This window comes from Triturus cristatus, chromosome 6 (assembly GCF_964204655.1).
Source record: "Triturus cristatus chromosome 6, aTriCri1.1, whole genome shotgun sequence".
NCBI classification, from domain to species: domain Eukaryota; kingdom Metazoa; phylum Chordata; class Amphibia; order Caudata; family Salamandridae; genus Triturus; species Triturus cristatus.
Genome location: NC_140589.1, coordinates 1,619,964,153 through 1,619,992,050, shown reverse-complemented (window position 1 = coordinate 1,619,992,050; position 27,898 = coordinate 1,619,964,153). Strand labels below are relative to the sequence as shown.

Here is a 27,898-nt window from a genome sequence, read left to right as displayed (position 1 = left end):
AAACCAGTTTATTTTGGCATGTTTTTTTTAAAACACATTTTATTGATTTTGCAAGGCATACAAAAGGGATGAGGCCCGATGGGCCAACATACACTCAAACAATAATCAATGACATCATATGGAGAAAAAAAAACCTGCACGTAAACACCCGCCCCACCGTACCCACCACATGCCCCACTGTCAGTAATGACACACAGCGAATTCCTGACACAAACCAACTGCATACCGTCCCCCCCCCCCCCCCCCACACACAGCCACTCCTATTCCTCAAAAGTCTGGATTTCATCCTGTATCATTGGAAACTCTGGTCTGGGGGGGGGGTTCCAGACACAACACCCCTATAGTCTGCCACCTCTGCCATATTTTTGGTGTTTCTGAGGGCAACCCCTAGAATGTTATACTGCTATTTCCAGTCCCATACAATGATCCAAGCCCTTCTTCCAAACTGCCAGGGATGGGGAGGTCTCAGACTGTCACGCTTGTGCTATGTCATGCTTGGCCAGGGTTTATTTTGCCACGTTGATGCTACTGTACACATTGTGTGCAACCTTTTGTGTTGCTAACAGCACACATTGTAGTGTGCTGCAGGGATGTTAGTTGGGCTGCAACAATACCAGGAGCAGGAAGAGAGGCACAGGAGCAGAGCACCTCGGTTGTAGACTGAAAGTCTCTGTGTCCATGGAAACAGAGGACAGACGAGAGGACCAGCAGTTCCGCAGACTGGTCACTATGATACAAATGTCACACCATATGGGAAAGGCAATGTGTGTGTCTTAAATGTGCTTACTGCACAGCACCATACTGTCTAAAAGTGCATATTACATCGAACTAGTCAAAAATAAACATGTATTAACATATAAACTATCATCATTATAGTTTATAACATATAAACTATAATGATGATTTAAATTCGGTCAAAATAATAACGTTTTGGCAGTATAATGAACGTATTTATTGAATATATCTATCTTTAAAATAGAAGCTACTTTACTTCCAACAAGCTGTAATGAGAGCTTAGTTAATAACGCTTGCGGCCACTCATAGCAAGATCTTACCACTAGTGATGCTTCCCTGCAAACATGTGTGCCTCCTGCGCCTACTATAGCTGGCAAAGGGCTTAATTTTGTCAAATGGGAGCTGCAAAGCATTGCGGGTCAGAGAGGCAGCCGAAAAGAAATTATGCAGAGAAAATGTGCTATTGCATCTGCAGTGTCTCCAAAGAAAGACTCCTTTGTCGCTCCTTTTCCTCTTCTGCTTCCGGATGCGGACACCTACATTAATGAGGCAGTGTATCCAAAGACAGACTCCTATGTCGCTCCTTTTCCTCTTGCGCTTCCGGATGCGGACACCTACATTAATGAGGCAGTGTATCCAAAGACAGACTCCTTTGTCGCTCCTTTTCCTCTTGCGCTTCCGGATGCTGACACCTACATTAATGAGGCAGTGTATCCAAAGACAGACTCCTTTGTCGCTCCTTTTCCTCTTGCGCTTCCGGATGCGGACACCTACATTAATGAGGCAGTGTATCCAAAGACAGACTCCTATGTCGCTCCTTTTCCTCTTGCGCTTCCGGATGCGGACACCTACATTAATGAGGCAGTGTATCCAAAGACAGACTCCTTTGTCGCTCCTTTTCCTCTTGCGCTTCCGGATGCGGACACCTACATTAATGAGGCAGTGTATCCAAAGACAGACTCCTATGTCGCTCCTTTTCCTCTTGCGCTTCCGGATGCGGACACCTACATTAATGAGGCAGTGTATCCAAAGACAGACTCCTTTGTCGCTCCTTTTCCTCTTGCGCTTCCGGATGCGGACACCTACATTAATGAGGCAGTGTATCCAAAGACAGACTCCTTTGTCGCTCCTTTTCCTCTTGCGCTTCCGGATGCTGACACCTACATTAATGAGGCAGTGTATCCAAAGACAGACTCCTTTGTCGCTCCTTTTCCTCTTGCGCTTCCGGATGCGAACACCTACATTAATGTGGCAGTGTATCCAAAGACAGACTCCTATGTCGCTCCTTTTCCTCTTGCGCTTCCGGATGCGGACACCTACATTAATGAGGCAGTGTATCCAAAGACAGACTCCTTTGTCGCTCCTTTTCCTCTTGCGCTTCCGGATGCGGACACCTACATTAATGAGGCAGTGTATCCAAAGACAGACTCCTTTGTCGCTCCTTTTCCTCTTGCGCTTCCGGATGCGGACACCTACATTAATGAGGCAGTCTATCCAAAGACAGACTCCTTTGTCGCTCCTTTTCCTCTTGCGCTTCCGGATGCGGACACCTACATTAATGAGGCAGTGTATCCAAAGACAGACTCCTTTGTCGCTCCTTTTCCTCTTGCGCTTCCGGATGCGAACACCTACATTAATGTGGCAGTGTATCCAAAGACAGACTCCTATGTCGCTCCTTTTCCTCTTGCGCTTCCGGATGCGGACACCTACATTAATGAGGCAGTGTATCCAAAGACAGACTCCTTTATCGCTCCTTTTCCTCTTGCGCTTCCGGATGCGGACACCTACATTAATGAGGCAGTGTATCCAAAGACAGACTCCTTTGTCGCTCCTTTTCCTCTTGCGCTTCCGGATGCGGAAACCTACATTAATGTGGCAGTGTATCCAAAGACAGACTCCTTTGTCGCTCCTTTTCCTCTTGCGCATCCGGATGTGGACACCTACATTAATGAGGCAGTGTATCCAAAGACAGACTCCTTTGTCGCTCCTTTTCCTCTTGCGCTTCCGGATGCGGACACCTACATTAATGAGGCAGTGTATCCAAAGACAGACTCCTATGTCGCTCCTTTTCCTCTTGCGCTTCCGGATGTGGACACCTACATTAATGAGGCAGTGTATCCAAAGACTCCTTCGTCACTCCTTTTCCTCTTGCGCATCCGGATGCGGACACCTACATTAATGAGGTTAAATACCATCACTCACACTGTCCAATAGCCAGGGCGGACTGGGAACCCAAAGCAGCCCTGACAAATTTTGTCAGACCAGCCCCCCGTACAGTGCATAGAGAATGCAGAAGGCTAGCCTCACCACTACAAAGGAGGGTTTGGGGGATTCTCCATCCAAGAAAATTTGGGAAAAATAGTGCATTCTACAACACATTTGTCATTATACATTCAATTGTATTAGCTTTTAAATCATAGTAAATGATGACCTTACTGTGTACTAGGATGTGACAATCTTTATTGGGGTTCTTCAGTGATTCCCCCGATATCACTCTGCAACAGTACCCCTCATCTCTCCATAGCCTCTCTCTCACATGCATGCTATTTGTTCTATAGCCCCTCTCATACCAGTGTAGGGTGTCGGAGCACTATACATCACACACACATACAGAAACAATGAATCATACATGTGTAAATCTGTTAATGGAAAATGTTACATAACGCAAAGGGGACTACAAGGTGTAGGATTCTCATGCCACCCATCCTGGAAGGTACATTTTAAAGAGTGTTTGGTCTGGAGAAGAACAAACTCAAATTCAGAACATAACACAGTGGTTAGGCTTGACTTTAATAATAAAAATGTATTTCTACACAAGCAATTCCTTTTTAGCTACAGCAGGCTAATGAAAGACTGGAAAAAAATATAACGTTCTAACCTGTACCATGCAGCATGCGTGCAGCTCCTTGATGGCAGTTTATAGCTCACTGTGCTATATAACGATTGTAATTTATGAACTGCACAGTAACAAAAGAATCTCTGTGACAAAAGCAATAACCTACCGAGCTATGCACATAAAATAGTTTTCTTTGATATGCATGATGCATGTTCTTTGCAGCAGGCATATTAACCCTCTTCACCACCTTAAATGAGTCAGCAGGTACATTAATCACCAGAGTTAACTTGACACTTTTATTGTTGCCTAAAAACTGCTGAATATGCAAGGAACTTTGCAGTGCTATTAAAACTGCTGCACTGCTACAAACCTGCCCCCACTAACAAGACTGGTCCCCCACCCTTCCAGCCTCCCGGGGAAACGCCAGATGGCTGGTACGGCCAGTCCAAACCTGCTAACAGCCTCAACCCAATGGCTACATTGAGAGGCTAATCTAAGAAGTGACTGATGCTATCAACTAAGCCAGTCACTGAAGGGGTTTGACCCATGTAAGAATGTATCCTGTGGGCTGATCCAATACCTGAGTCACACATCAACAGAGCAATAGTTGGAGGAGGCCTAGCTAAGTTTCCTTTCTCTGTATGTTATTTATTTATATTTTACCGATTACTTAATCCTGGAGAGACCACTAAAGCTGTCTCTAGCCCAGAGATATAGACAATGGCGGCCGGCATGGGTCACGGGTGGCGGGGCGGGGAGGTGTGCGGGGGTGGGAGTTGCACGGGGGTGTCGCGGGGGAAGGGGGTTTGAGTGCGCAATATAAAAAAAACGTACCTTACCACCAGTCGCGCGTCTCTGCTCCTGCTCTCCTCGTCTTGGAACAGGAAGTACTGCCAGGCCCCGCTGACCATTCACAACACTGCAATGCAGCGTTGTGATTGGTCTGAGCACCGTGACACTTGAGGGGCGGGCATATTCTCCATGCAGGCTGTAATGCATGACTGGTTTGGACTGCCCGAGAGGAACGACCAAACAGTCATTGCGCACTTAGGAGTTGGCAAACCACTCCTTCCCTACCCTGCTCCGAGAGAAAAGCACCCCACCCACCTATCCACCTGCAAAGCAGCACAAAGCATAAAATGATCACACAAAGTTATTATTATTTTATGTTTCGTGCTTGGCACTGCTCAAAAGCAATGGGGCAACGCTCCTCCACCTTAGTAGAGAAGCCGCCACTGCATATAAAGCAGAATCAGACTCAATGCAGCTGAAGTTCCATATACATTTTGATGTTAAGGGGTTGCTGGGCCACCACTCTGGGAGTTGGGAACTTTTATCACTTATGTCCCTGGAACTGACATACTATAGCAGTGCATGCTGTGTGCCAAGTACATTCTGTCTGCACTTGACTCTAAGGTTAGCAGTCAGAGGCTTCTCAGGAAGGTAGTGTGGGTAGAGACTCAGTACTGAAGCAGACAAACAGTCACAATAAGTAATTTCCAGCCAAGTGCCTTTGTTTGTGAAAAGAGAAATACTGTACTCACACACCAAAAAGCTATAGTACGCATTGTTATTGTTTATTTGCTACACGGTTCTAAGACAGCTGCTAAAGAGATCAAAAGAGACAGAAAAAAACAGGCGTGAATCTGGGCTTTTGCAAGCTCATTGTAATATGGTGCAAGCACCTTCCCTGTTTCTATCACCCATAGGCCAGCCCTTTATATATCTAAATACTGAGGTTCTTTAGGACAATTCAGTCCCACAGGGTTAAATACCCCAATGGAGTATTAGCAGAGCGGGATACGCTGAATGTTCAAGTTCATGTAGCTCAAGTTATCTGTTGGATTGGGCACGTGGAACACACAAATGATCAGCGGCTGGTAACCAGAGCAGGGTTGAGCATCTTATTTACAGTCCCCGGTAGGGTGGGCATGTACCCCACCACTTCCGACTGTCACCGTTGCTCCTTGTCTGCTGTGGCTCTGACAGGCATCACCGCAGGTCCCTCAGCAACCCAAGGTTCATCGCTATGAGGAATCCCTCACCGTGGTGGTCTCGTCTCAAGGCTCTGTTATGGCAGAGTCAGCACCAGTTCTCTGGCAGGTTACACACATGTCATGGCAGCAGTGGCTAACATGTACTGGACTTGTAGAATGATTTGACACACTTGGCTTCATTGCGGAAGCTGAAAGGGAGGCCAGGAGACCCTCTCCAGACTCAGGTCAGTACTAGTTACACTCTCAGTTCAGTCAGTTTCTTGTGGGCTGCTCACACTGCAGACTCATTGGGTGGGGTTCTCTACCTCGTGCAGTCTCTTCATGAGTGTCCGGTACTTGGTCCACTTTCTTAGCATGTCAGGCCATAGGCAGAACTAAGGCTCTCCAGCACAATGTGGAGTATTCGTGTGATGTTCCCTCTGGCTATCAGAAGATACTATCCCTGGATCCCAGCAGTCTGCCCCTTGGTAAGTGAATAACCTGGAAGTGGGAATCAGTGGCATAGATTGGGTCCCTCTTTTATACACATGCACAGTTATGTCTTGAAAGTTTCTTCTACTGAGCAGGCACAGTCAAAGGCAATGCCTCTCACTGCAGGTAGTGGCAATGTTGGCTCCAACGGAGGCACCCGAAGCATGAGCACAATGAAGTGTGAAAACTCTGCACCTCTCTGTCATCAGCCTGTTGTGTCGGCCATTTTAGCAAAGGCAAACCTCATGTTTATCGGTGGTTTTAAAGTAATTCGCTGTGAACATTTAAACTACAGGACCTTCTACACACAAGGTAAAGTGCACTTTCTACCTGTAGATTATTCACGTTTCAAGATCAAATAGTGATATTTTTAACATTCACTAATAGGAATGAATAACTATTCAAATACTGAAATGTATGAGCAAAATAAGAAATACTTTGAGTTTATACCAGGAATGTTCGTTAGAGATGTGGGCAAAGGTCTGTGATAAACTGTTTGGTTCAGGAGTGTGAGTGACTGAGGATGTACATTTTAAATAGATAAAAAAATGCAGGATTTGTCACTACATTGCCCTCTTCTTATAGGGTGTTACTGTGCAGGTTTTATTGTATACCTTCCTGTGGTGTTTTTAAAGTTTTATCCCTAATTATATTGCACTCTCACTCTACTGCAAAATTGAGTTCCCTTGCCTTATATATTGATATTATCAACTGTTGTGATATTGATACTGGCCTGGGGGTTGAAGTATTAGAACACAGTTGAACCTCTAGTGGGAAACGTCTTCTGTGAAACTTTTCTAAATCTTTAGTTCAGGGGTGTGGCAAGGGTGTCTAAGGCCCCAGTGCAAGCAAGGAAAATGTGCCCTTAATGTAGGTAGTTTTGAAGATTAAATAACATTCAGGGATCATTGGCTCCCTAAGGACAGTGGGCCCTGGTGCCACTGCACCTACTGAGGGCTAGGCCCCCAGCTTTAGGTTAACCATATATAGCTACACTAACACACTCTTCACCATTATGACACAGTGAAGCTTTCCTCACAAATTCAGTGTTCCATTCAGATTCCACAAGGGGAAACAATGACATTCTCAACCTCCACCTATTTGGGTAGATGTTGTCATGGCACGGTTCAGGTGGGCCACCCTATTTAAATGCTGCTGGCTATTTTCCAGGGTGTTTTACTTATCTGTCTTCTAGGTGTTTGGACCTAGAACTCCATGCACTACCTCCTCATTGCCTAAGTTTCATTTTCTCGTCCAGGACATGAAGTATTTGATGTTTTTTCCAGTGAACTTTAATGATTCCACTTCCTTACCTTTATGCTGCTGCTATTTCTCGCACAACCACCTTCTGTTACTCTACAGGTAACATTCTTATAGGAAATGCCGATTCTCATGGGCATTGGCGTTCGCTGGACAAAGGGCCGGGGCCGCCCCCAGGACTTTTGACCATGGCAGAGCTTAGGGGTATGTAGATTGCAGAAGAAAATATGTAAGGAATTTACCATTCATGCCACTATATTTGCTGGCCCAGTTTGGATTTTGGCCCTGGGAAACTGCTAAACAGTTGACATTGCGTGACCTGAGACCCCGGCACGTGCTGATAGATTGTCAACCCCCAGTTAGTGTATTTCATTTTTAAGTAAAGCCACAGTAATGTGGTGCAGCAATTGTACCAGTGTCATAAAAGTATTGTGCCAAGTAAAATGTGAATGTTATGCAGTGTCGATTTACACCCCTCATGGCAGTCACTTTGGAATCATAACCTCTGGCCTGCCCTTGTAGCTCTGAAAAGCTGCTCCAGCATTTGCACAGACCCCTAGGACCTATTAAATGACCTGGAGGAACACACACAAAGTACTCTCCCTTGTAGTGTCCCTTTCCTGGGTGTTGCACATCAAGCCGTGGTGACAGCATACTGTGTTTTGTAAATCCATAGTATGACCATACCGGTCTTTCTATCTGTGCCAATGAGAGTGTAAAGTTCCACTTTTATGTTTACCGTACAACCTTGTGCTGACATCATGCGCGTTCATCAAGTGTGTGTGCCTGTATAGTATGCATGTAGTACATGTGTGGGAGTAAGGCTCTGTGTATGGGTCTGAGAGTTTAAATCAGTGGGATCCATTTTGCATGTCCCTGGTTTAGCATGGCATTAGGTGGAGGATGAGATGAGGACAGCTTCCCCAGACAGTGGAAGTGTATTGTCTGCGTGACTGAGGATGGAGGGTGGGGATCCAGATACTGAAGTGAGCAGGATGCAGACAAGGCTACTCTTAATAGTTCCTTGAAGACTTTGCTAGCAAGCGGTTTAATGTTTGTTCTTCATGAGCACTGCCATTTGGCGGGGTAGGCTAGGGTGGAGGGCTGGACTGCAGTTTCTCTTTTCTTGTTTCCAGGCTGCCCTTTTGTTGCCTATGATTACTGCATTAGAAATGGTGATGACAACCAGGTGCAGAGGACTCGCACTTCATTGTGTCCATGTGGTGGTTGCTGCTGCACGGAGACAGCCTCAGTGCTACCTGCTGTGAGAAGCAGCACTTTACACAAAGCCTGTGTCTGGAGAGCAGATTGTGGTGAACATTTGAAAGCAGAAACAACCCAAACTGGTTCTAACGTTTGATAGAGTGAATCCACATCCCCTGGTTAGAAAATATGTACAAAGTGACATTCAAACTACCCCACTTTGTTTCACTCCCATATTCTCCTTTAGCTCTGCAGAGTACAAAAAGAGATGCTGTGTAACCAAGACAGCCAGTGTCTCAGAAGTGAAGTCTGCTTTTTCTGTTGGAGGAGCTGAGGGTCTGCCTGGTGCCTAGAAGGTGCAGGTGCAGAGACCGTCAAGAAAGAGAAGCCCAGCATGTTCCCAGTGGTGAACACTCAGGGAAAGCAGATGGTGTCAGGATCTGTGGTGTGGTTCTTGACCAGCTGTGCTGCCTTCACCCAATGAAGTTGGCACAAAATAGAGACTACCACAACAACAAAACACATGGGCTCTGAAGCCTCACCATGTGTCCTGCGACACAGTGTGCAGGCCTTGAGATGGTTCGCTGTGATTGAGTAAGAACAAGTTACTGAGTTGCGCTCTAAGCATCATAAGGGTAGCAATGATAATCTGCTCCTGTGACTAATAACTGCCTCTGCCACCAAATATGAGGGACTGTAGTTCCTTTTTTTGCCACAGGTGGTGGGAGAATAGTAGAGCGGCAGAGGTGTAGCGCTTCTGTAGAATGCAATCAGGGACAACCCTGTATTTGCTTACTGTAAACTGAGTTATATAATATTTATTTCTGTTGTGTACTTGCTTTGCCTAAAAGACAAACAGTGGGATAGATATTTAGGGGCTTATTCTCAAACTGCACTTTGTAGGACATTTACTAGTACTCCAATAGTATCTCTCATAGAATATAAAAATGGTATTCACCAACCTACGTCCTAAGGACTACTCCTCCGCTGCTCCTATCTTTTCTGTGGGCAGATCTCTGCCCCGACTGCAGAGATATCTGCACATGTATGCCTACATTTTAGTAGTAAATGTGAAAGAGACGTAAGAGAGGCTGGAAAAAGGGAAAAAGAGCCTCCCACAAAAGAGTAAGTCTATTTCAATTCACAAACATCACTTCTATAGTTACTTCAGTCAACAAGGACCCAAAACAGTTGTAAATGTACTCTATCTCAGCCTTTGAGAAAGTCCAGCACCACCCATTGCCAATCACAGGTCTGCAACACCCTCCTATAGAAAATAATGGATGGAGGTACACAAAATAAAACCCCATAGCAAATATGTTAAAATATATTATTTTATTTTGACTTTTCAAAAATACATATGCAATTAATTTAATGGTAAAATGTATATAGAATTAAACATTATTATTTCATTATAACATATTGTAATAACCTTATACCTTTTTTAAATGTAAATAATAATGTACGTTTATTAATTAAAATAATTTAATTAATTTAAATAATTCAATAATAACTTTTAGTAATTAAAATACAAAAATATAAACATTTATTTTAGGTGCATTTTTTAACAAATCTTTAAATAAATATATTACATTAATATAAAAAATAAATGAAATATTTATTCAATATTATGTTAATCGGACTGTAGCATTTTCTTTTCTTTTTCTCTACATTTAAAATAGAGAAAACATATTTACTTTAATACTTAACATAAAAATATGTTTACTGTTTAATAACGTTTTTGAAATGTCCTTATAATTATGCCCCAGTGGCAGAGACCTCCAGGTGCATGTGAAAAGTTATTAGTATCCACTTTAGACTCATAAATTTAATTTGCCTCCACCTTAGACATGTAAGTTTACACTTTGTAGTGAATTTACACTCATAACTGGTGAATAACCAACAGTGGTAAATTTACAACAAAGTGTAAGAGTACATTTGCATGTGTAGTTTTATTCTTATGTAAATCTACCTTTGTGAATAGACCACTAAGCTGTGAGCTCCTACCCCCCTCCACCCACAGTATCTTCCTGAGAAGCCTGGGACTGCTTCCCTTGACAGTGATGAGAGTCAAGTTGGTTCGCAGAGCCCTAGTAGGAAAGACTACAGCACACCAATGGCAAACAACCTTGACTCCTGTGGTTGGGACCCAGTAAACCCTGTCCACACCATGCCCCCAAAAATGGAGACTTACACCACGGCTGTGAGAAGCAGGATGCAGGGACATCAGGGAATGCCAGATTAGTGTGTGTGGCAAGCAGTATCATATGCAAGGCTCAGCAGTAGCCATTCCAATTTTGCTGGTTTTCTGACCAGGAATCTCAATGAGGGTGCGTACATTAAAACTCCTTTTCCACTTCTTGACATTTCATGGGAGTGGCCCATTGGATGGCTTTGTCATTCTTATTTGCTCGCTTTCTATTGGAAGGCTTTCCTTGTTTCAGCCTGTTCATCTTGTGTTCATCCGTCCACTGGAACATAGCCTATTTACTATATCTTTGATTGGGTGGCTTTTGTGCTTTCTCAACTTGATTTTAGGAAACTACTTCTTTCTTTTTTTTTAAGCACTCCATGAGAGAGCATGTGTTTTCCAGCTGTTTCCCTTGTGTGGTTTTCTACCTCCACCTTCCACGCTGCTCTCTCTTTCCCATGCGCTTCTCTGCCTCTGCCTGAAGTCTTTCGTTCCCTCTCCTCCGTGTACTTTCACCAGGTGTTGCATTATGCTCTTTTTTCATCTCTCGTTTATCCCTCGTGTTGCTTCTCCCCATCCACCATCTTGCTCTCCCTCATACCCTCCCCCTGCCCACTCCTTGTTGCTTCTCACTCCACCTGCTTTTACGTTGCGCCCTATTCCACACAATCCTATATATTTTTTTTTTTACCTTTATTTTGGAAGGATTGCCAGGCAGCATATTGCTGCCGGCCCTCCACTTCATAAATAAAAGCTGTTTCACGCCACTTAATTTGTATATATATTTTTAATGTACCAATCCATCTTGGATTGATAAATAAAAAATAATGGTACCTACTTCAAACACATACATCATGAGGCATGCACATGCCCCTACAAAATGACATCATTATGATTTTTTTGTTCATTCTGTACATCAACTGCATTTTTGCCACTAGGCCCCAAGGGCGTAGCTTATTAGCTGTGTTTGTGACCTATTTGACAGTGCTTAATCTTAATTTAGATGCCAAGGCGCTAGCCTCAATCGTCCCCGTGGATGTACTCGTAGCCAGGTTGTGGGTTTGGAAGGAGAAATGGATGTGTAGGGATGCACTGTCGGCACCAGGAGCGTACACAAAGGAGTAATAGTGCAGAAATTTATAAACAGTTTAACCCTTTAACTTACAACAGAGATTTCCAACTCCGCGCCAACTCCGTCTCTAGGCCAACAGATCTTTGCTACTGTGTTAGAATGGAGCACAAATGAAAATTCATCAACATACTGCAGTTTTAGAGTTCAGTCAATAATTAGATGTAAAGTTATAAAAGATTTTATTTCTCATTAAGAGATTAGTAATAATTTTGTGTTTATTCAGATTAGTCAGATAGATCCAATTCCAGAAATATTGAGAAAAATTTGGTTAGAGGCAGCATAAAAAATAACAGCGTGCTTCATAATGGAAGTAGTCCCTGTCTTAATCTAAAGACCTAACCTAACATGAAACCGATGAAAAGTTCCTTGTGGAAAAGATCAAGGATTCGTAGCATCATGCTATTAGTCACAAGAGAGTGAACTCCTCAAAAAGAGCAGTTCTGGACTCAGCCAAGTTCTCCAACAGTTGCAGTAGCAGCCGTCAATCCAAGTTAGAATGAAATTAATCACCACAGTAGCTATGATTTGTGATAAAGAAAGGAAGTCTCCTCACGACAGGTATGGAAAGCAAGAAAATCACCATTAGCTGTAGCTTACAGTAATTCAGGCTAGCACAACAACGTGCTAAGGGGCATGGCAGTGTAGGGGTGCATCAAATGCCGTACCTCTCTAACTAGGAACACGTATTATATAGAAAGCACCAACAAGTGCTTAAGTCATTTCGAGCCAGTGAAGGAGGATCTTTTGATAGTCCGTTGCCTCTCCTCTCGGTTCCCACGGTAAACGTCCGTGTCGATATGATGTTATTTGAACACAGCTACAGTGTATTATGAAAAGATACATTTAGGAAGGTTCTCAGGAGAGCCTTTGCAAACCTACTCTTAGCTTGTTCAATGTCCCATTGTGTAAAAATGAACTGCTCTATGTAATGAAACATTAATATCTAGCGTGTCCTGTTTAGATCATGAGAAATATTTTCTTCAACAATACTTAATTCTAATAAACATCTTATTCATTATAACACATAGCAGGTGACTTGATGTAATACGATAAAATCATACATGTGAGGAAAGAAAGAAAGAAATTTTCTTGAAACAGCACATTTCCTGACAGGGACACGTCTTACAGCACATATGAACCCTTTTCGTGGGTTGTGAGAATGGAGGGCAGTATTGCCCTTTAGGAGTGCTGCAGTACAGTGGCCCTACGTCCACTTTCGGGGCCGCTTCATTGCCTTATTGATGGATGTGACTGGCCACATTTTGTGTATGGTTGTTCTTTGGAATACACGCAAAAGGCATTGGTAGAGTCAAGATGTCTCAAAGGCTAAACTACCAACTTTGCCAGTCCTTGTTTCCTTTATTACTTTGTATAGCACTTAAGTGGTGTCATGAAGCTATGCATGTCCCAGTGGCAAGAACAAATTGTGATACAGCACAGCAGAAACCTACAATGACCATTTAGAGCGAACCCTCCTTCACAAAGCAAGGAAGCAAAGGATATAATTAACTTTCATTGAGACCTGATGACTCTGTAACATACGAGTGCTCATAAACATCCACATATTAAAAGTATGTTTCTCGCTCTTTCTTAAGGGAGCAAAGTTGTTTTCACTGTTTATTTTTTTATCATCTGCGTGGAAGGAGACAGATAGTCACAACACTGCAAATACATTATTTATGAAAAGAACCTAAAGGGGATTTAATATGATGAATTGAAAAAGGCGAAGCCATTGTCAAATCAAAGCTTGTGTGGAAAGTCAGTTAATGAAATTTAATGTTAACATTTGTCACTTGTAGGGATTGCAAACAACTGAAATACTATCATTCCTTCCATGGGAATTTCCACACTGGCCATAGAGTGAATAAAATTAAACTAACAGTAGAATCATTATCAACACTATAGACTTGGAGATGTCCCCTGATGGTTCTGGTTGACTTAAGGATATTGAAGACCAAAACGTATTATGTTCCTCAAATTGACTATAAATGGTATATTGAGTAGCTAAAGAGGGTTTTGTTTTAGATTCAGCTCTGTATTGTACGCCCTACGCTTTCTACTGTTAATCAGATATATCCATGTTGCATCGTCGCGAGTGGTTTTGCAGATCAGTGATATGATACATAATCTATTTAGGCCTCTCAAGGGATCTTCCAAGCTTCTCCTGCAGTGCTCTGCATGAGAGATTATTGTGTCCATAATTTATTCATAAAGTAGTACTGTACTCAAGTGCGGAGGGATAATTATGAGAATACTTGCTCCTCCCACTTACTGGACTCCAGCACAAGTGACACCACCAAACTGGTATCCAAAACGAGCAAATAACGAGGATACAAAGATAGCTTGCATTGCCACTTTGTAGTTCTTGGAAATCAACATGAAGCAACAAGTACCAAGCTGCTGACATTGGTTCATGATTGCTCTGGTATATTCACCAGTAGGTTCCTTACTTAAACTCTGTACTTGACTCACATAAGAGTGCAATGGTTCTCTCCCATGTGGCAAAACCGCAGGTAAAGATCGCAACATATTTGCTGACTTCTCTTTGGTCAACAATTAATTACTGTGAGTAAATGCAGATGATGCATGGTTAGATTTAGTGCCTGGTGCTAAAACGTGCACCACAAAAACACCGTAAACCCCCGGTGTAACTTTTTACATCACTAACAAGTACACGCAAACAAATACATTAGGGTCAACTCAGAACAAGGGAATACACATATGAATGGTCTGCACATAAATGTAGAAAGTCTAAGAGTCTACTAGATCTTAACAGCAGCTGTAATCCTCTTCTTACATCGATTGAAAGTTCATTGTCTTTATAATTCACGTTAACCAATTATTCATTATTTTATTTTAACCAATACTATAGCTGATGTGTTTTGCAGGATGAACTTGCTTTCTCAAGGCTGTAAAATGAACGTAATCGCCAATTGGAATATGTCATTAGTTATGTGATATGTGAGGTCATAAGAAGGACATGGCGGGGGGGGGGCTCAAGTTATAGTAAGTTCAATAAACTATTACTGGTGAATTTCAGTGTTTCTTTGAGTTTAAAACATGACATTTGACTGATATTTTGGCTATTTCTAATGAATACTCTATCTCTAATTTAGACAGAGCAGATAAAAAGGGAGGAAGAATAGCCTTTATTCATCGGTCTAAGTTCCCCTGCGTTAGTCATCCCCTGGACTTAGTACAAAGTGTGGAGGCTCTTTCCCACTCTAAAGATTTCAGACACCTTCTCTTTCTCGGGTGTCTTCATCTATCGTCCCCCTCACCTGGACACTAAGTTTGCTGATCTTCTATCCATGGCGGTCATGCTTCTTTGTCTTGATTTTGGGTGACTGACACCTACACGTTGATGACAATAAATATAAAACTGTAAAACAACTTAGGGAAGCCTTGCCTGACCTTAACCTCGTCCAGAAAGTCAAAGGTCTCACTCACAAGGGTGGGGGCACATGCTTCTTCTCAAATATCCCTTCTCTTGAGGTTGGCTCTTTGGTCCCTCTAGCTTGGACTGATCACTTTCTAGTCCCCTTTAGTCTAGTGCTACCCACTTCCCAGGCCGCTAAACCACTGAAGCCATTTGTTGTCCGTGGAATTCTATTTGCGATGCCATCTTAAACACAGTTTGCTCTCACAAAGTGGTTAACCATCAAACTGACAGTTCGCAGTATCGTTCTTCAACTCGAATTTCAAGCCTATTGATGAGTTACTACCTCTGACAATGAGCAAAGACTCAATGATCTATTCTACAGTGCCCTGGTTTTCTGCCGCCCTTAAAGCTGAAACGACCTTAAGAGGAAATAGCAATGCAACGTTTTGCAGGAAGATAAACTTAGGTATAAAAATGCACTTAAACAATTAGGGATTTTTTTTAAAAAGCCGAAGCTTCATTATTCACCAAAAAAATCAATGAAGCAGAAAATGCACCTCGCACAATTTTTTTAATTGTGAACGCCTTAATAAAACCCAATGTCTTCTTTTGAAAAACTCTCCTTAGAGGACTTAGAGAGACTGATCCTAAAGGCTCATTCTGCCTCACCTCTTAACTTGTGCCCACCTAATATTCTCCAAATGGTGTCTCATTTATTGAATTCACAGATTAATGCTTTCCTCAACCTCTCCCTTGAATCTGGCCCAGTGCCTACGTGTTGGAAGGAGACACTTTTGCTTCCACTCTTAAAAAAACCCAATATGGATCCCTCTTGATCTGCTAGCTACAGACCAATCTCGCTTCTTCCTGTTTATGGGAAGATGATGAAATCTGAAGTTAGTCACCAGATTACAAAATTTATTTAGGCGAATAATGTGCAACATCCTTCCCAATCCTGGTTCACATAAGAATTTAGCACATAGACAGCACTTCTAGAGGCAACCGAGTTTATCGAATCCCACCTCGACTTGGGTACCAATACAATTGTAGTTTTGTTAGACATTTTAGTGGCCTTCAACATGGTGTCACATTCCATACTCCTGCAAAGACTGGAAAAAGCAGGAATTGCTGGCACAGTGTGGAAATGGATTAAATCCTTCCTCTCCAACCAAAAGCAAGCAGTTTTTCTCCCTCCTTCTACAGCAGGCTTTCGTGAGGTCATCTGTGGTGTTCCACAGGGCTCGGCCCTAGGCCCGTACCTTTTTAACATCTATCTGGTTCCTGATGCTGCTATTGTTCTAGAGTAGGGTTTTAACGTGGTGTCCTATGCCGATGATACCGAGTTAATGTTTGCCTTTAAACACCTTGATGCCTTGGTCTCCGCCAACTTTTAGGGCTGCCTATCAGCAGACGCGGGCTGGAGGCATGAAAGCTGTCTCTGCCTAAATTCTGATAAATCTGAAATTCAGATTTCCGGATCCCCTTCCATACCAGATCTGAACCACCTGTGGCCTTCTGAAATAAGGCCCCCCCGCCGGCTCCATCCACTACTGCAAAAAACATGGGGGTCCAGCTTGACAATACCCTAGCTTTCAAGCTTTTCGTTAATGCTACTGCAAGAGTGTGTATTTCCTTTCTGAAAACCTTACGGAAGACCCTCAAATTCTTGCAAGAGCTCACTAGAAAGTTCATCGTTCATGCAATAATGACATTGAGAATTGATTATGCCAATGTGTAGCTCCTGGATCCTCCTCAAGCACTGCTAAACGGACTTCAATTAGTTTAGAATGTGACAGCCAGGCTTTTGCTGAATATCCCCAAAAGGCAATCAATTCGGAATGGCTAAAACAGCATCCACTGGCTCCCCATTAAGCAAAGACTAGAATTCAAAGCTGTGACATTAATATTTCGGGCCACTGAACTGAAAGGCCCTGTGTATATCTATGATAAAATCAAAATATATCTTCCTTGCTGAGCCTTACGTTCAGCCAATCCCCAGATAAATAAGGCTATAGCAGGTGGGTGCTCCTTCTTGGCCCCAATGCTCTGGAACCTCTTACTGGATCATATTAGAGGTGCTATGTAGTACATGTCCTGTGTTCTCTTTTCATGTGGAGCATTCTCTGGATTTGTAGAATGTTCCTTTCCCTATGTTCTGTGTTGCCTTATGGTTCAGAGTTCTCTTCTTTGGCAGTTGCGGTTGGCTTCTGCTGAGGAGAGTCCGCTCTTGTACTTTTTCTGTATCTCAATAAAGCAACCTAAAGAAGAAAGCTGTTGCGGACCTCGTTTTATCTACAACATGCGACTAGAGAGAATTCATTTAAGAGCCTTTTAAAGACTCACCTCTTTAGAGATAATCAATGACGGTAGGCCCCTCTTATGTCTACTCTTCTACTGCATCTTACTTTTTACCTCGAGCCGGGATGCTCGTTCTTGGAGCAGCTGTTTTGCACTTTACAAATCATTTCATTCATTCATTCATATCTTCACTTAACTATAGCGTCAATTTAACCTTTTTATATTCAATGAACTTCTAGTTTTATTTAAATGGACAGTTAGATATTATTACCATACCTAACTATTACGTCAATTTAATCTTGTTTTTCGTTGAATTTCTGTTTTTTTAATGTAAAGTAACAGCTTATCACATACCTAAATATAACATCACGTTAACCTTTGTATTTGTTTGTGAATGTTAGTTTTTTTATACATAAAGTAAGATCTTAGTGCCATTCCCAACCTCCTCGGGTGTCCAACCCCCTGCTGTGCACGTCCTTCACTGAAATGTCCTGCTTCTCATCCATCATCAGAATATATATAGAAATAAAGTAATGGTCTTTCGAAAACTTCTCCTTCTAGATTTAATTCCTAACATCAAGCCGCACTTGTGCAAAGCATTCAAAGAATCAAAAAGGAGGCCTGCTATTCGGTTATTCCTTTAATTAGAATATAAAAATGGCCAAAGTTTGATCTATGAGTATATGCTTGGAAGAAATATTTAGCTTTTTGTTTCCTTTACCTCTAATGTGATACGTGTTCGCTTGATGGATAAAGTTTCTTTCCGGTTGTTAAGTGTGTAATTCACAAAATTGCAGCCTTTGCAACCATAACATTACAAGTCACAATGTGCAAAGGATACACTGTGAGTTTCTGACTGCCAAAATGCCTTTCACAACCGATTTAATAAGAGGAAGGGGTGTGAAAGGGATATTCCCCTTCACCTAGCAAATAGTGCTAGAATGTATCAGTGTTTGCAACCACTGTTATGGTCTCAAGCCATAGATCTGACATGGTCTCTCTAAAGGAGATGCTATCCAATTTACAAAGTGGAAGCTGTCCACTTGAGACAGTGTCTACCGTGTCAATGTTTGTGTATGGCGTTGGTGGAAGCAAACAGTGGCCCAGGTCATTCTCTAAACGCCAGCTTTTCGTTTTTTATTGACATAACAGCAACAGTCACAACAATCACATAAATATTAATAAAACCATGTCTAATCACAATCAAAATAACTTGTGAAATGTTGGGAGCTTGGGACAGTGGAATAACATTAGCTGCCAAAGCCCCCATGGTGCAGAGGGGCCTGAGCTCCACAGGGCGCCCTCTGGCACTGTGCATGGGTGGCGGGCTTCCTGTGACTGAGGGATGGATAGTAGTAGTAGTTTGATTCATCCTGACACACCACTAATAGAGATTATCAAGCCTCAGCTGTGTTCTGTATTATTGCTTGTAAAATTAGATTTCCCATTAACGCAAGTGTCTTTGTAATTCTCTCATTGCAGTGAATGTGTTAAAACTTTCCTGTTGTCTTATGTATATTTCTTTGTTTCATTCACAGGGGAGTAATAGGGAAACAGGGATATCAATGCCAAGGTAAGAAGTATGCTTTGATGTTGTTTTGTTGACAAGCTAATTCATCTGAAGTCTTGTTTGTGCTGCATTCCGATGAGCTGTGACGCGTGGAGTGGCCTTGTAATGTCAAGAAATCGCTTACAAGACCATGCCGCAGGGATCTTGCAGCATGCCCTAGAGCTAACTTTATCTACCGGGGGTGTTTTTGCAAGATGCTTAAAGCAGTTAGAAGATGAGAACTCAAAGGACCCCAAACCACGCCATACATGTGTGCGTTTGTCTAAGGATGGGCAACCAACAAACACACCCATATTGTTGACAACGCATGACCGCTAAAAGGCTGCCACATTAGTTCATCTCCCATCTTGTTGGCACTATATACAAGCCTGAACCATGTTTTTATATTATCCAATTTGAACATGTTGCGACTAAGCTCTCACTGGTTCATTTTTTCATGAGTCAGTAATGTTGATTGTTGAGATTATAAAATGTACTATTATGTAAATGCAAATATATAGTTATTGTTTTAATATAACTTTTCAAAATGGTGGTTAGCCTTTCCCATTGTGTCCTTGTTGACCAATACAGAGATGAGGCAGAGACATGTGAACTAATTTGCTCAGGATTACGAAGCTGATCGAAGGGGGATGTCAGGACAAGAGCTAGAACTTCGAAGATAATTAGTTAATAGGCTAAACATTCCTTGCAATCGTGGCACATAACCTACCTTTGACGAAGACTCCTTAAGAAGCATTCTTTCTAGCCATTGTGTTTACGTAGCAGTATGACCTTGATGAGCAAAACCCTTTTAGTTAAATTCAGTGTGGTTTTAGAGATCTTTTGCTGCTCATGGGCTCATAACAGACTTCTAAAACCATATGCGTACAGTTTTCTAACTCTAATGTCACTCAGGACATTAGTGACTAGTTATTCCTTCTATTTGAGTCTATGGAGACTCATGCAATGGGTAAAGGATTGTTGGGGTGAGTAGAGCTCACAATTTCCTAAGATGCCACTATCTCTGAGTGCGCTAATTGAATTAAGTTTCAATAAATCAAAACTGAGTAGTTTAGGATTGAATGAGAACGTACTTAAAACTAAATCTTCAACTTTGTTTTTGTGGTACCACCTGAATAGTTAGCAGGGCATTGGAGGAACATTGAGGTGAAACTGAAAAGGGCATAAGAACAGCCTACTTTGTTCTAAAAATCAACACCACACAAAGACGCTTAACTTTGCCAGAGTAAGACTATTCAAATTATGGTTAAAAGGATTGCATAGGAATTTAATTTACTTCTGCAAAACAACCGACCTCAAATTTTTAAAGCAGGGAAGCGATGGGTTCCCTTCATATTTCACTTAGCAAAGGTTTTACCTTTCCATAAAGTTAATGTGAAAAATTACGAAAGTAGAGTCTCATGTTTAATACTAGAGGACCTACTCACAAAGGAATTTCGAATAGGAAAAGTAGAACTCCTGTAGTATTGTTTTATGTACTCTTACTTGCCGGAGTAAATTGGCCCTAACTTATATAAATTGGGTCTAAAATACTCATGGAATATTCTTATACAATTAGTAATTATTGAAAGGACTGTGCACTGTTTCCACTTTTACTTATAGCGAGTTGACCATTTTGGGGCTGATTCACAAAAAATGTGTTAGTATGTTAAAGAGCAATCCTGTAGTGCTCCTTCCTGTACTCATAAATGCCTCGATGAATTGGCCCCTGGGTTCTTTAGAGTTTCATTTACCGTTTGGTTTAGTTGTAGCCAAATCCCCTATGCAAGGACCCAGCAAAAAAAAAGCTCAATTTGGAAATACTTAAATTCACCACTGAGCTTCATGTGCACAATCACTTCATTAGCCCAGCCCAGCCTCAGACATGAATTCATCCTTTGCATATCCTCGGACAGCCAACCACATCTTTGCATCCTAGACTGAAGTGATTGCTGATCTTCATCATGCTTGAGGAAGATGTTGAGATCCATAGTCTTCTGCGGTGGAGATCATGACACAGAAGACTCTGCAACACTGTGGTTGAGTTTAGATCACCAATGAAAAATTGCCAAATAAACCAAGAGTGAAATCAGATCCCAAGTTGCAGAGGTTTGAAGATCAAATGGCAGATAGGGTGACTTTAGAGTTTTTAGACCACAACTTGACATCTTGATACACAATATTTATTTACAGGGATTCCCCTTAATTGACACAGATGTCTTAAAATACACAAGGAAAACATGATGTTCATTAAGGACAAATACTGCTTTCCAAAGAGTCTAAATTGGGGTCTTAATGTGTCCGTGAATGTTGAAAGGAGTGTCTATCCTGGTATTTGACTAAACACATTTCCTGTCAAGTTCTAATGTAGAGTGGTCAGTAAATTGTGCAATTATTATAAGGTCTCCACTCATGAATGGAGAAACAAAGTACCTCTATTATTATCCTTGGTCACATGACTTTTTAATGACTTACACAAACTTCCGGCAGCTTCAGAGTCCTATGTACACATTACATTGAATGAAAGCGCCCACTTTGAACTGACTTCTGAAATTAGGTTAGCTACAGAGAATTAATATATGATGCCTATTTAATGAATTTGTGTTTCTCAGGTAGGTGAGGGGCACAGTAAGATCCTTCAGTCAATGTTCAACACATCTCCTTAACATATATTCCTCTTTAAAAAATACCTGAGAGCCCTAACCTACAACTTTGTGTTTACAGTTTGCACTTGTGTCGTCCACAAAAGATGTCATGAACTTATCATAACCAAGTGTGCTGGGTTAAAGAAACAGGAAACTCAAGATGAGGTAAATTTTTTGTGCTGCCCAAAAGTCTTCATTTAGCAAAGGGTGTTTCTTGCTTTACCCCTGCCCACAACTTGCCTTTCTTTCACTGTTGTCTTTTCAGTGTACTATAACTGTGTGTTTTTGGAACTGCACATCAGATATGTCTTTTTGGCCGGGTACTGTTCCAGCCATTTAATATTTCAGAAATGTGTGTTGTGCAAAATGAATGTGTGCCAATACCTTGTCTTGTTTTCTAGACCTATCTACATTTGTAAATCTTTTAGGTGCTAATTTAACAAAAAATGTTAGTGCAGAGATTTGAAATTTGCCAAATCACATGGGTCCAAATGACCAATTGCATATTGCGAATTTGAAAAGTCTTTCTGACTCAGAGTGTGCATTTTGCAACACAGCCGGAAGAGGGGCTGTGGAAGGGGCATTCCCTTATTTCTGAATCACAATCAAGTGTGTCAGTTGTTTGCAACTATAATTGCAACATTGCAAGCTGTTTATTGAACAAGGCCACCCAAAAGAGGGTGGTATCCATTTGCAAAGTGGAAGCTGTCCGTGATGGCCAGGGTGCAGCTGCCTGCAACCCCATTTCCATTAACTAAAGGAAGCCCTTGTTCTCTGAGGTACTTTGAGGGACAAGGGCTGCAATGAACAAGAAAAGTAGCTTTCTGGATGGAAGTCGGCTGTTCCTGTCAAACCTCCATTCTGACATTTGTAACCCCTTCCATGCAATTCACACACAGAATTCTGCCTCATGAATACTATTGGGGCCAGATTTTGTAAATCCTACCAAATGGTTAATTTACGCAACCAAGAATTTTTACATTTGTGGCAGTGCAAAGTGAAGTCCGGATTGCTTAGCAGTTCAATTTTGTGCAACAATTGTCTTGAGATCAGAAATTCAGTATATTGTGCTCATATGGCAAGTTTTAGAGTTTGGCGGATGAGTACTCTGTCACAAATGTAACGGATATCTCATCTGCTTCATTAAAAGTGCCATAGGATATCATGCACTTGTAATGAGGCAGACGGGCTATCCATCATGTTTGTAACAGAGTACCCCGTCTGCCAACCTCTAAATCAGGCCCTTTGCCTGTTATGTGTTTACTTTTATATGAGAGTCTGGTGACCAGATCTCAATTAAAAAGCACTTCAGGATAGCTCGTTTGTTGCTCCCATATCTTGCTTTTGTCAAAAATGTTAAGCTTTCATCTGTCTGCAGGCCTTTTATTCTTCAAGAGCTGTACTAGTGTCAATTGCCTTAGATGAATGTGATATGTTAACCAGATGAAGTTTTATTGGCCAAAGAGATTTATTTGACTCTGATCATTGGTCCTTTCTTATGGGGCACTAAATTCTCAATAACAGCCTCATATGATCCTCCCATGTCCCGAAAGAGTGTATATTGCAGGAACATCTCACTTTGAATAGGACAGTAAAATTCTTCAATTGAACCTAGAGTTAGATCTTGTTCCTACTTTGAGACAGTTCCAAAATAGTACACATTTACATGAGCTTGAAAGACGTCACCTCATGCTGTGGTCTTGTTCTGCTGACACACATATTTTATCCTGGCTGTAACAACAAGCTTTGTATTAGATAATCTAATGATTATAGTGCAGAATGTCTTGCATCTTCCCTAACAGTGTTTATGTTGTCTTTGAGTCACACTGTACTTTACGCATGACTGCGTACAAGTGAACTATGTCAAAGACACAGTGACATGCTTTTCTCATGGAAACTGCTTAAGGTTTTAAAATGATTCAGGTGACTTTCAGATCTAAATTATTAAAACGCAAGCAGTTTTCATCATTACCTTCATTTTCCCACCAGAATTTCCCCAAAATGTGGTTAAGTGATTGTAGACTTTAAAAACCTTTCAATTCAAATGTAAGTTTATTTCCATTTCAAAGAAACATGAAAGTCAAGAGAAACGTTGCAGCATTTAATAATGTGCCGACATCAAAAAATCTTCATATAAAATGATTCCTATTCAGTAAAACCTTCCGAGAAATCTTTAAAAAAGCATTTTTTGACAGATTCCATAACTGTTTCATTATTTTGCATACTTTTACTGCTGAGTCACTGCTGCCAATCCTCGATAAATAATAGACACACGTTTTGCTATTTTTGTCCTCCAGTCTCTGCTTTGTTTATGTTCAGTTTTCCTTCTCTTTACTGCATACCTTTGTTTTTGATGATTCTGTTCTGATACAATATATAACTGATAAACTGTAAACATGCCTTGTATTTTCACAGGTCGGTTCCCAGCGCTTCAGTGTCAACATGCCTCACAAGTTTGGTATCCATAATTACAAAGTGCCCACCTTCTGTGACCACTGTGGTTCGTTGCTCTGGGGACTAATGAGGCAAGGTTTACAATGCAAAGGTATGGAAACCATTTTTCTATATGTAACTTTTGACATTATAGCTGCATATTTAAACAACCTTGTTCCTAGAAAATAAAATGAGGTTTCTGTGAGGAATCCTTGCTAACAGAGGCTCAAGTGACCGCTTCCCTTGGCGAAAGGCCATGTTTAGCATTTTAGCAGCACCAGTCACACACAAAGTCAAGAAATAATTTGGATTTAGGCCAGAAGTCCGACCCTTTATTGCATGCGCAAACGGGTTTGCTAACCCGTTTGCGCATGAAAAACATCACGGGCCATGTACAAAGCGTATTTAGCGAGTCACAGTTTATTTGCAACTCGCTAAATATCGCTATTTGGAAGGGGCGTTCCCTTCCAAATAAAGAGTCTCAAACCCATGTATCCATGTTTCACTCGCAATTACTACCTACTTTAAGTAGGTGGTAATGCATTCGCAAATGGAAAGGAAGGGTCCCCCAAGGGACCCCTTCCCCTTTGCAAATGGATGCAAAATTATTTTGTAAGGGCAGGCAGTGGTCCCATGGACCTTAAAAAATGAAACGAAAACATTTCATTTTTTTTAAAAAATGCATACCGTTTTCCTCTAAGGAAAACTGGTGCTTTATTTAAAAGCAGTCCCAGACATGGTGGTCTGCTGAGCACAGCAGGCCGCCATCCCTGGGAGGGCCTGTCATTCCCAATGGGCTCGCAAATTGCAAGAGGCTCATTAATATTAATAACCCCATTGGGAATCACAAACAGTGTTAAACACACTGTTGTACATTTGATTTTTGCGCCTCGCAATTTGCGACTCACAATTTGTCGCAAATTGCGAGGCGCAAAATCAAATGGTCGCACAGCTGGCCCTTAATTCCTTATGATTTTACTAAAAAGAACTTCTTACTGATTTTAACAACACCAAAAGGAGTTAAAGTAATCATGCATTATGACAGTTTTAAAGTAAAATTATAAGGAGACCATAAAAAATAATGGGAAAGTGAAAAATCAATGGTAGTCTGTGGCGTGGGTGACATACTCCTAGTTACCTTTTCAAGCCGGTTGAGATGGAGAGCACTTCAAGTAAATGCTGCTGGTTTGCCCTAGTTAACTTGTCTTTTCCATCAGTCAACACCGCCAGTGGGGAAAGGTCGGACACCATGGCTGAGATGGGCTTCACAGGGTAATATAAGTGAAATCTGCCGTCTCACTGAAGATTGGCACCAAAAGCTTTGAGTGGAACAAGCATTATGATTGGAGCTGGAAAAGGTGTTTGGACCCGGGTTGTTTTGCCACCGTTACACTTTCTTTGTATGTTGGGACTTATTCACTTTTTAGACCCCAAAGTCTTTAAATGGGGCAGGTCTGAGTATCCTGGTTGGGCAACGCTTCTCAAGACGATATGCCTGGTTTCTGCTGACCCCCAGGAGCCTTAAACTTAACTACAAAAACCTCAGGCAGGTGAACTCGTAAATCATGCTTGCTAAGAGTGTGTTTGGCTTGGTTGCTCTTGTCCCCTTGTTATAGTCCTGCCTGGCTTTGTTACTCTTGTCCCCTTGTTATAGTCCTCTTGGAATTCAATTTCAAAGTCGAAACTTTACATAAAACCTATTGCCTACGTTATGGCCACTCCCATAGGTCCCCAACCTTTGGGAACATTTCTAAAAGTGCATGGAGCCATATTAACATAAAGTGCCCCGGTGGTACAATAGGCGTGGGCACCTATTCTTTGTGTTCCATGGGGCGCTGTAGTATTATAGAAGGGGTTGCAGATGTTTGTGCAGACCCATCTGTTAAACAGATAGCTCTGGCACATATATAGTGACGGTGCTATATTTAAAGGGTGTGGCCCCATGCAAATGAGCCTGCTTTACCTTTGCACTTGTGCCTTATTATGCACATCTGTGCAGAGGCAAAGAGGCCATCAGGAAGCATACTGACTGTCTGCCACACCAAGGTGGTGCAGAGTCAGTGTGTCCTCCGTATGCAGCCTTCTAGAGTGTGTCCCATGGGTCTTCAGATATCCCCCTGCAGACGGGTGCAGTCACTTACTGCACCCACCAGCAGGGGGTATCTCTGTCCCAATTTTGAAATGCAGGTGGGTGCCGCTTGCAGAGTGAAAGTCTAGCAGACATGATTGAAGCAGCTGTTGTGGGTATTTCACTAGTGAGCAGCCCCCAGAGCAGTATGACTTTGTGACTGCCCTTAGAGCAGCACATTGATGTTAATAGGACATACTGTCCCTGTTTGCACCTATTGCACCAATTTGAAGGTGCACCGTGGCACAAACAAGGACAATGCACTCTATCTGTATTACGACTCCAGGTCACATGTAGCAGTGGGAGACCAATTTCCCATTCACCCTCCGAATGGGGATCCAGCCAAACATCCAGTTCCACTGGCCTGTAGATTCTTCTTCCATAATGCCCTTAATTCTTAATATTATGTCCCCATTTGACTTTCAGGAGGTTAGCTCCCCGCACCTTTGATAATGGCCCTCAGCTCAAGAGTTGGATTAAGTGTGGACAGTAGGTCAAGCTCATCAGACATCCATTTTTTTGTCATCCTGCAACCAGTACTCAATATGTGCTGCTGCCGGTGCCTTGAAAGCCATTGTTATGCAACGCTTTACCAGGACCAAAGCTCCACAACAGCCGGATCCCTCTACCTAGTGGCCTGCTTCGCAGGCACCTGCCTCTCCTGCGCCTGGTGCACTGCATGTCCATCTATCTTGTGAGGCCTGGGCGACAGAGGGTGTAGGTAACCACTTCAACTCCAGCTACACTCCGCAAGCCTCACATTACCATCCACGATTTGCAACTTTGCTGTGAACATCAGGGCTTAGCGAACATCCAGCTGTCAGCTATGGGGCCTCCAGAAAGGATTCTTGCTGTTTCTGCACTTCCACAATGTAGTCACAGAATGTAGTCCAACCATTCCCCACCATCTAGGAGCCCCTCATTCTTGCAGCCCCAAGGATGCAATCTCTGCTCCTCTAATTGAACTGCTGGGTCTCGACTGGTCTTGGTAGGGAGCCAGATGGCGGAGGTCTACGGTGACCCAGTGTGCTCTTTCAACTGAGAAGAAAGTTGAAAATGTACCCTTCAACACTGTGGTGACCAACCAGTTATTGAGAAACAGGTCCATGCTGTGGCCTTCTGTTCACTCTGGTAGCACCAGAGCCTGTATATTGATACAGCAGGAGCATAACTCTAAGTCATCTGCCTTCCATTTAAAAGAACATACCTCCTCTTTAGGATTACGGATTTTGGAGCTCATTTCCGCCAGTCGCCATCACAGATTCGATTGTCTCAACTCAGTTTTTTATGCTCCTCATGATCTGTTTGAAGCCTGCCCACATCAATTGGCTATCAATGTGTCCAGCTTGGGTTCAAAGGCAGTTTCGTACCGCCTACATTAGTGCATTAAATTTAGCCATGTGCGCCTGTTCGGTGGTTTCCACTATGGGGAGGTGGTCAGAAATGTTCAGAGCCATGGTTGCACATTGCTGCTCAGAAGAGCCCCAGGATTTGGGGCCTTTTGATCTCATTGTTCCAAACAGCGAGGGAGGGAGGCGGAAAAGCCTCCTCCTCCCTGGCTCCAAAGGGGACACTAGTGGCGCTGACGGTTTCCTTTTTGCTGTGGGGGGTGTTTAGACACCAGTGTCTGATTCTGGG

The 27,898-nt window shown here is 42.3% G+C and overlaps 1 protein-coding gene across 2 annotated transcripts in view; it reads left to right on the top strand.

The window, feature by feature from the left end:
* Positions 1–27,898, top strand: part of PRKCE (protein kinase C epsilon) — a 1,182,017-nt gene that overhangs the window by 664,691 nt on the left and 489,428 nt on the right. For both annotated transcript variants that reach the window (XM_085612767.1, XM_085612766.1), the window contains 3 exons: positions 19,044–19,078; positions 21,779–21,864; positions 24,115–24,244. In XM_085612767.1, the coding sequence (XP_085468893.1) occupies positions 19,044–19,078; positions 21,779–21,864; positions 24,115–24,244 (251 nt within the window). The remainder of the gene's footprint in view (positions 1–19,043; positions 19,079–21,778; positions 21,865–24,114; positions 24,245–27,898) is intronic.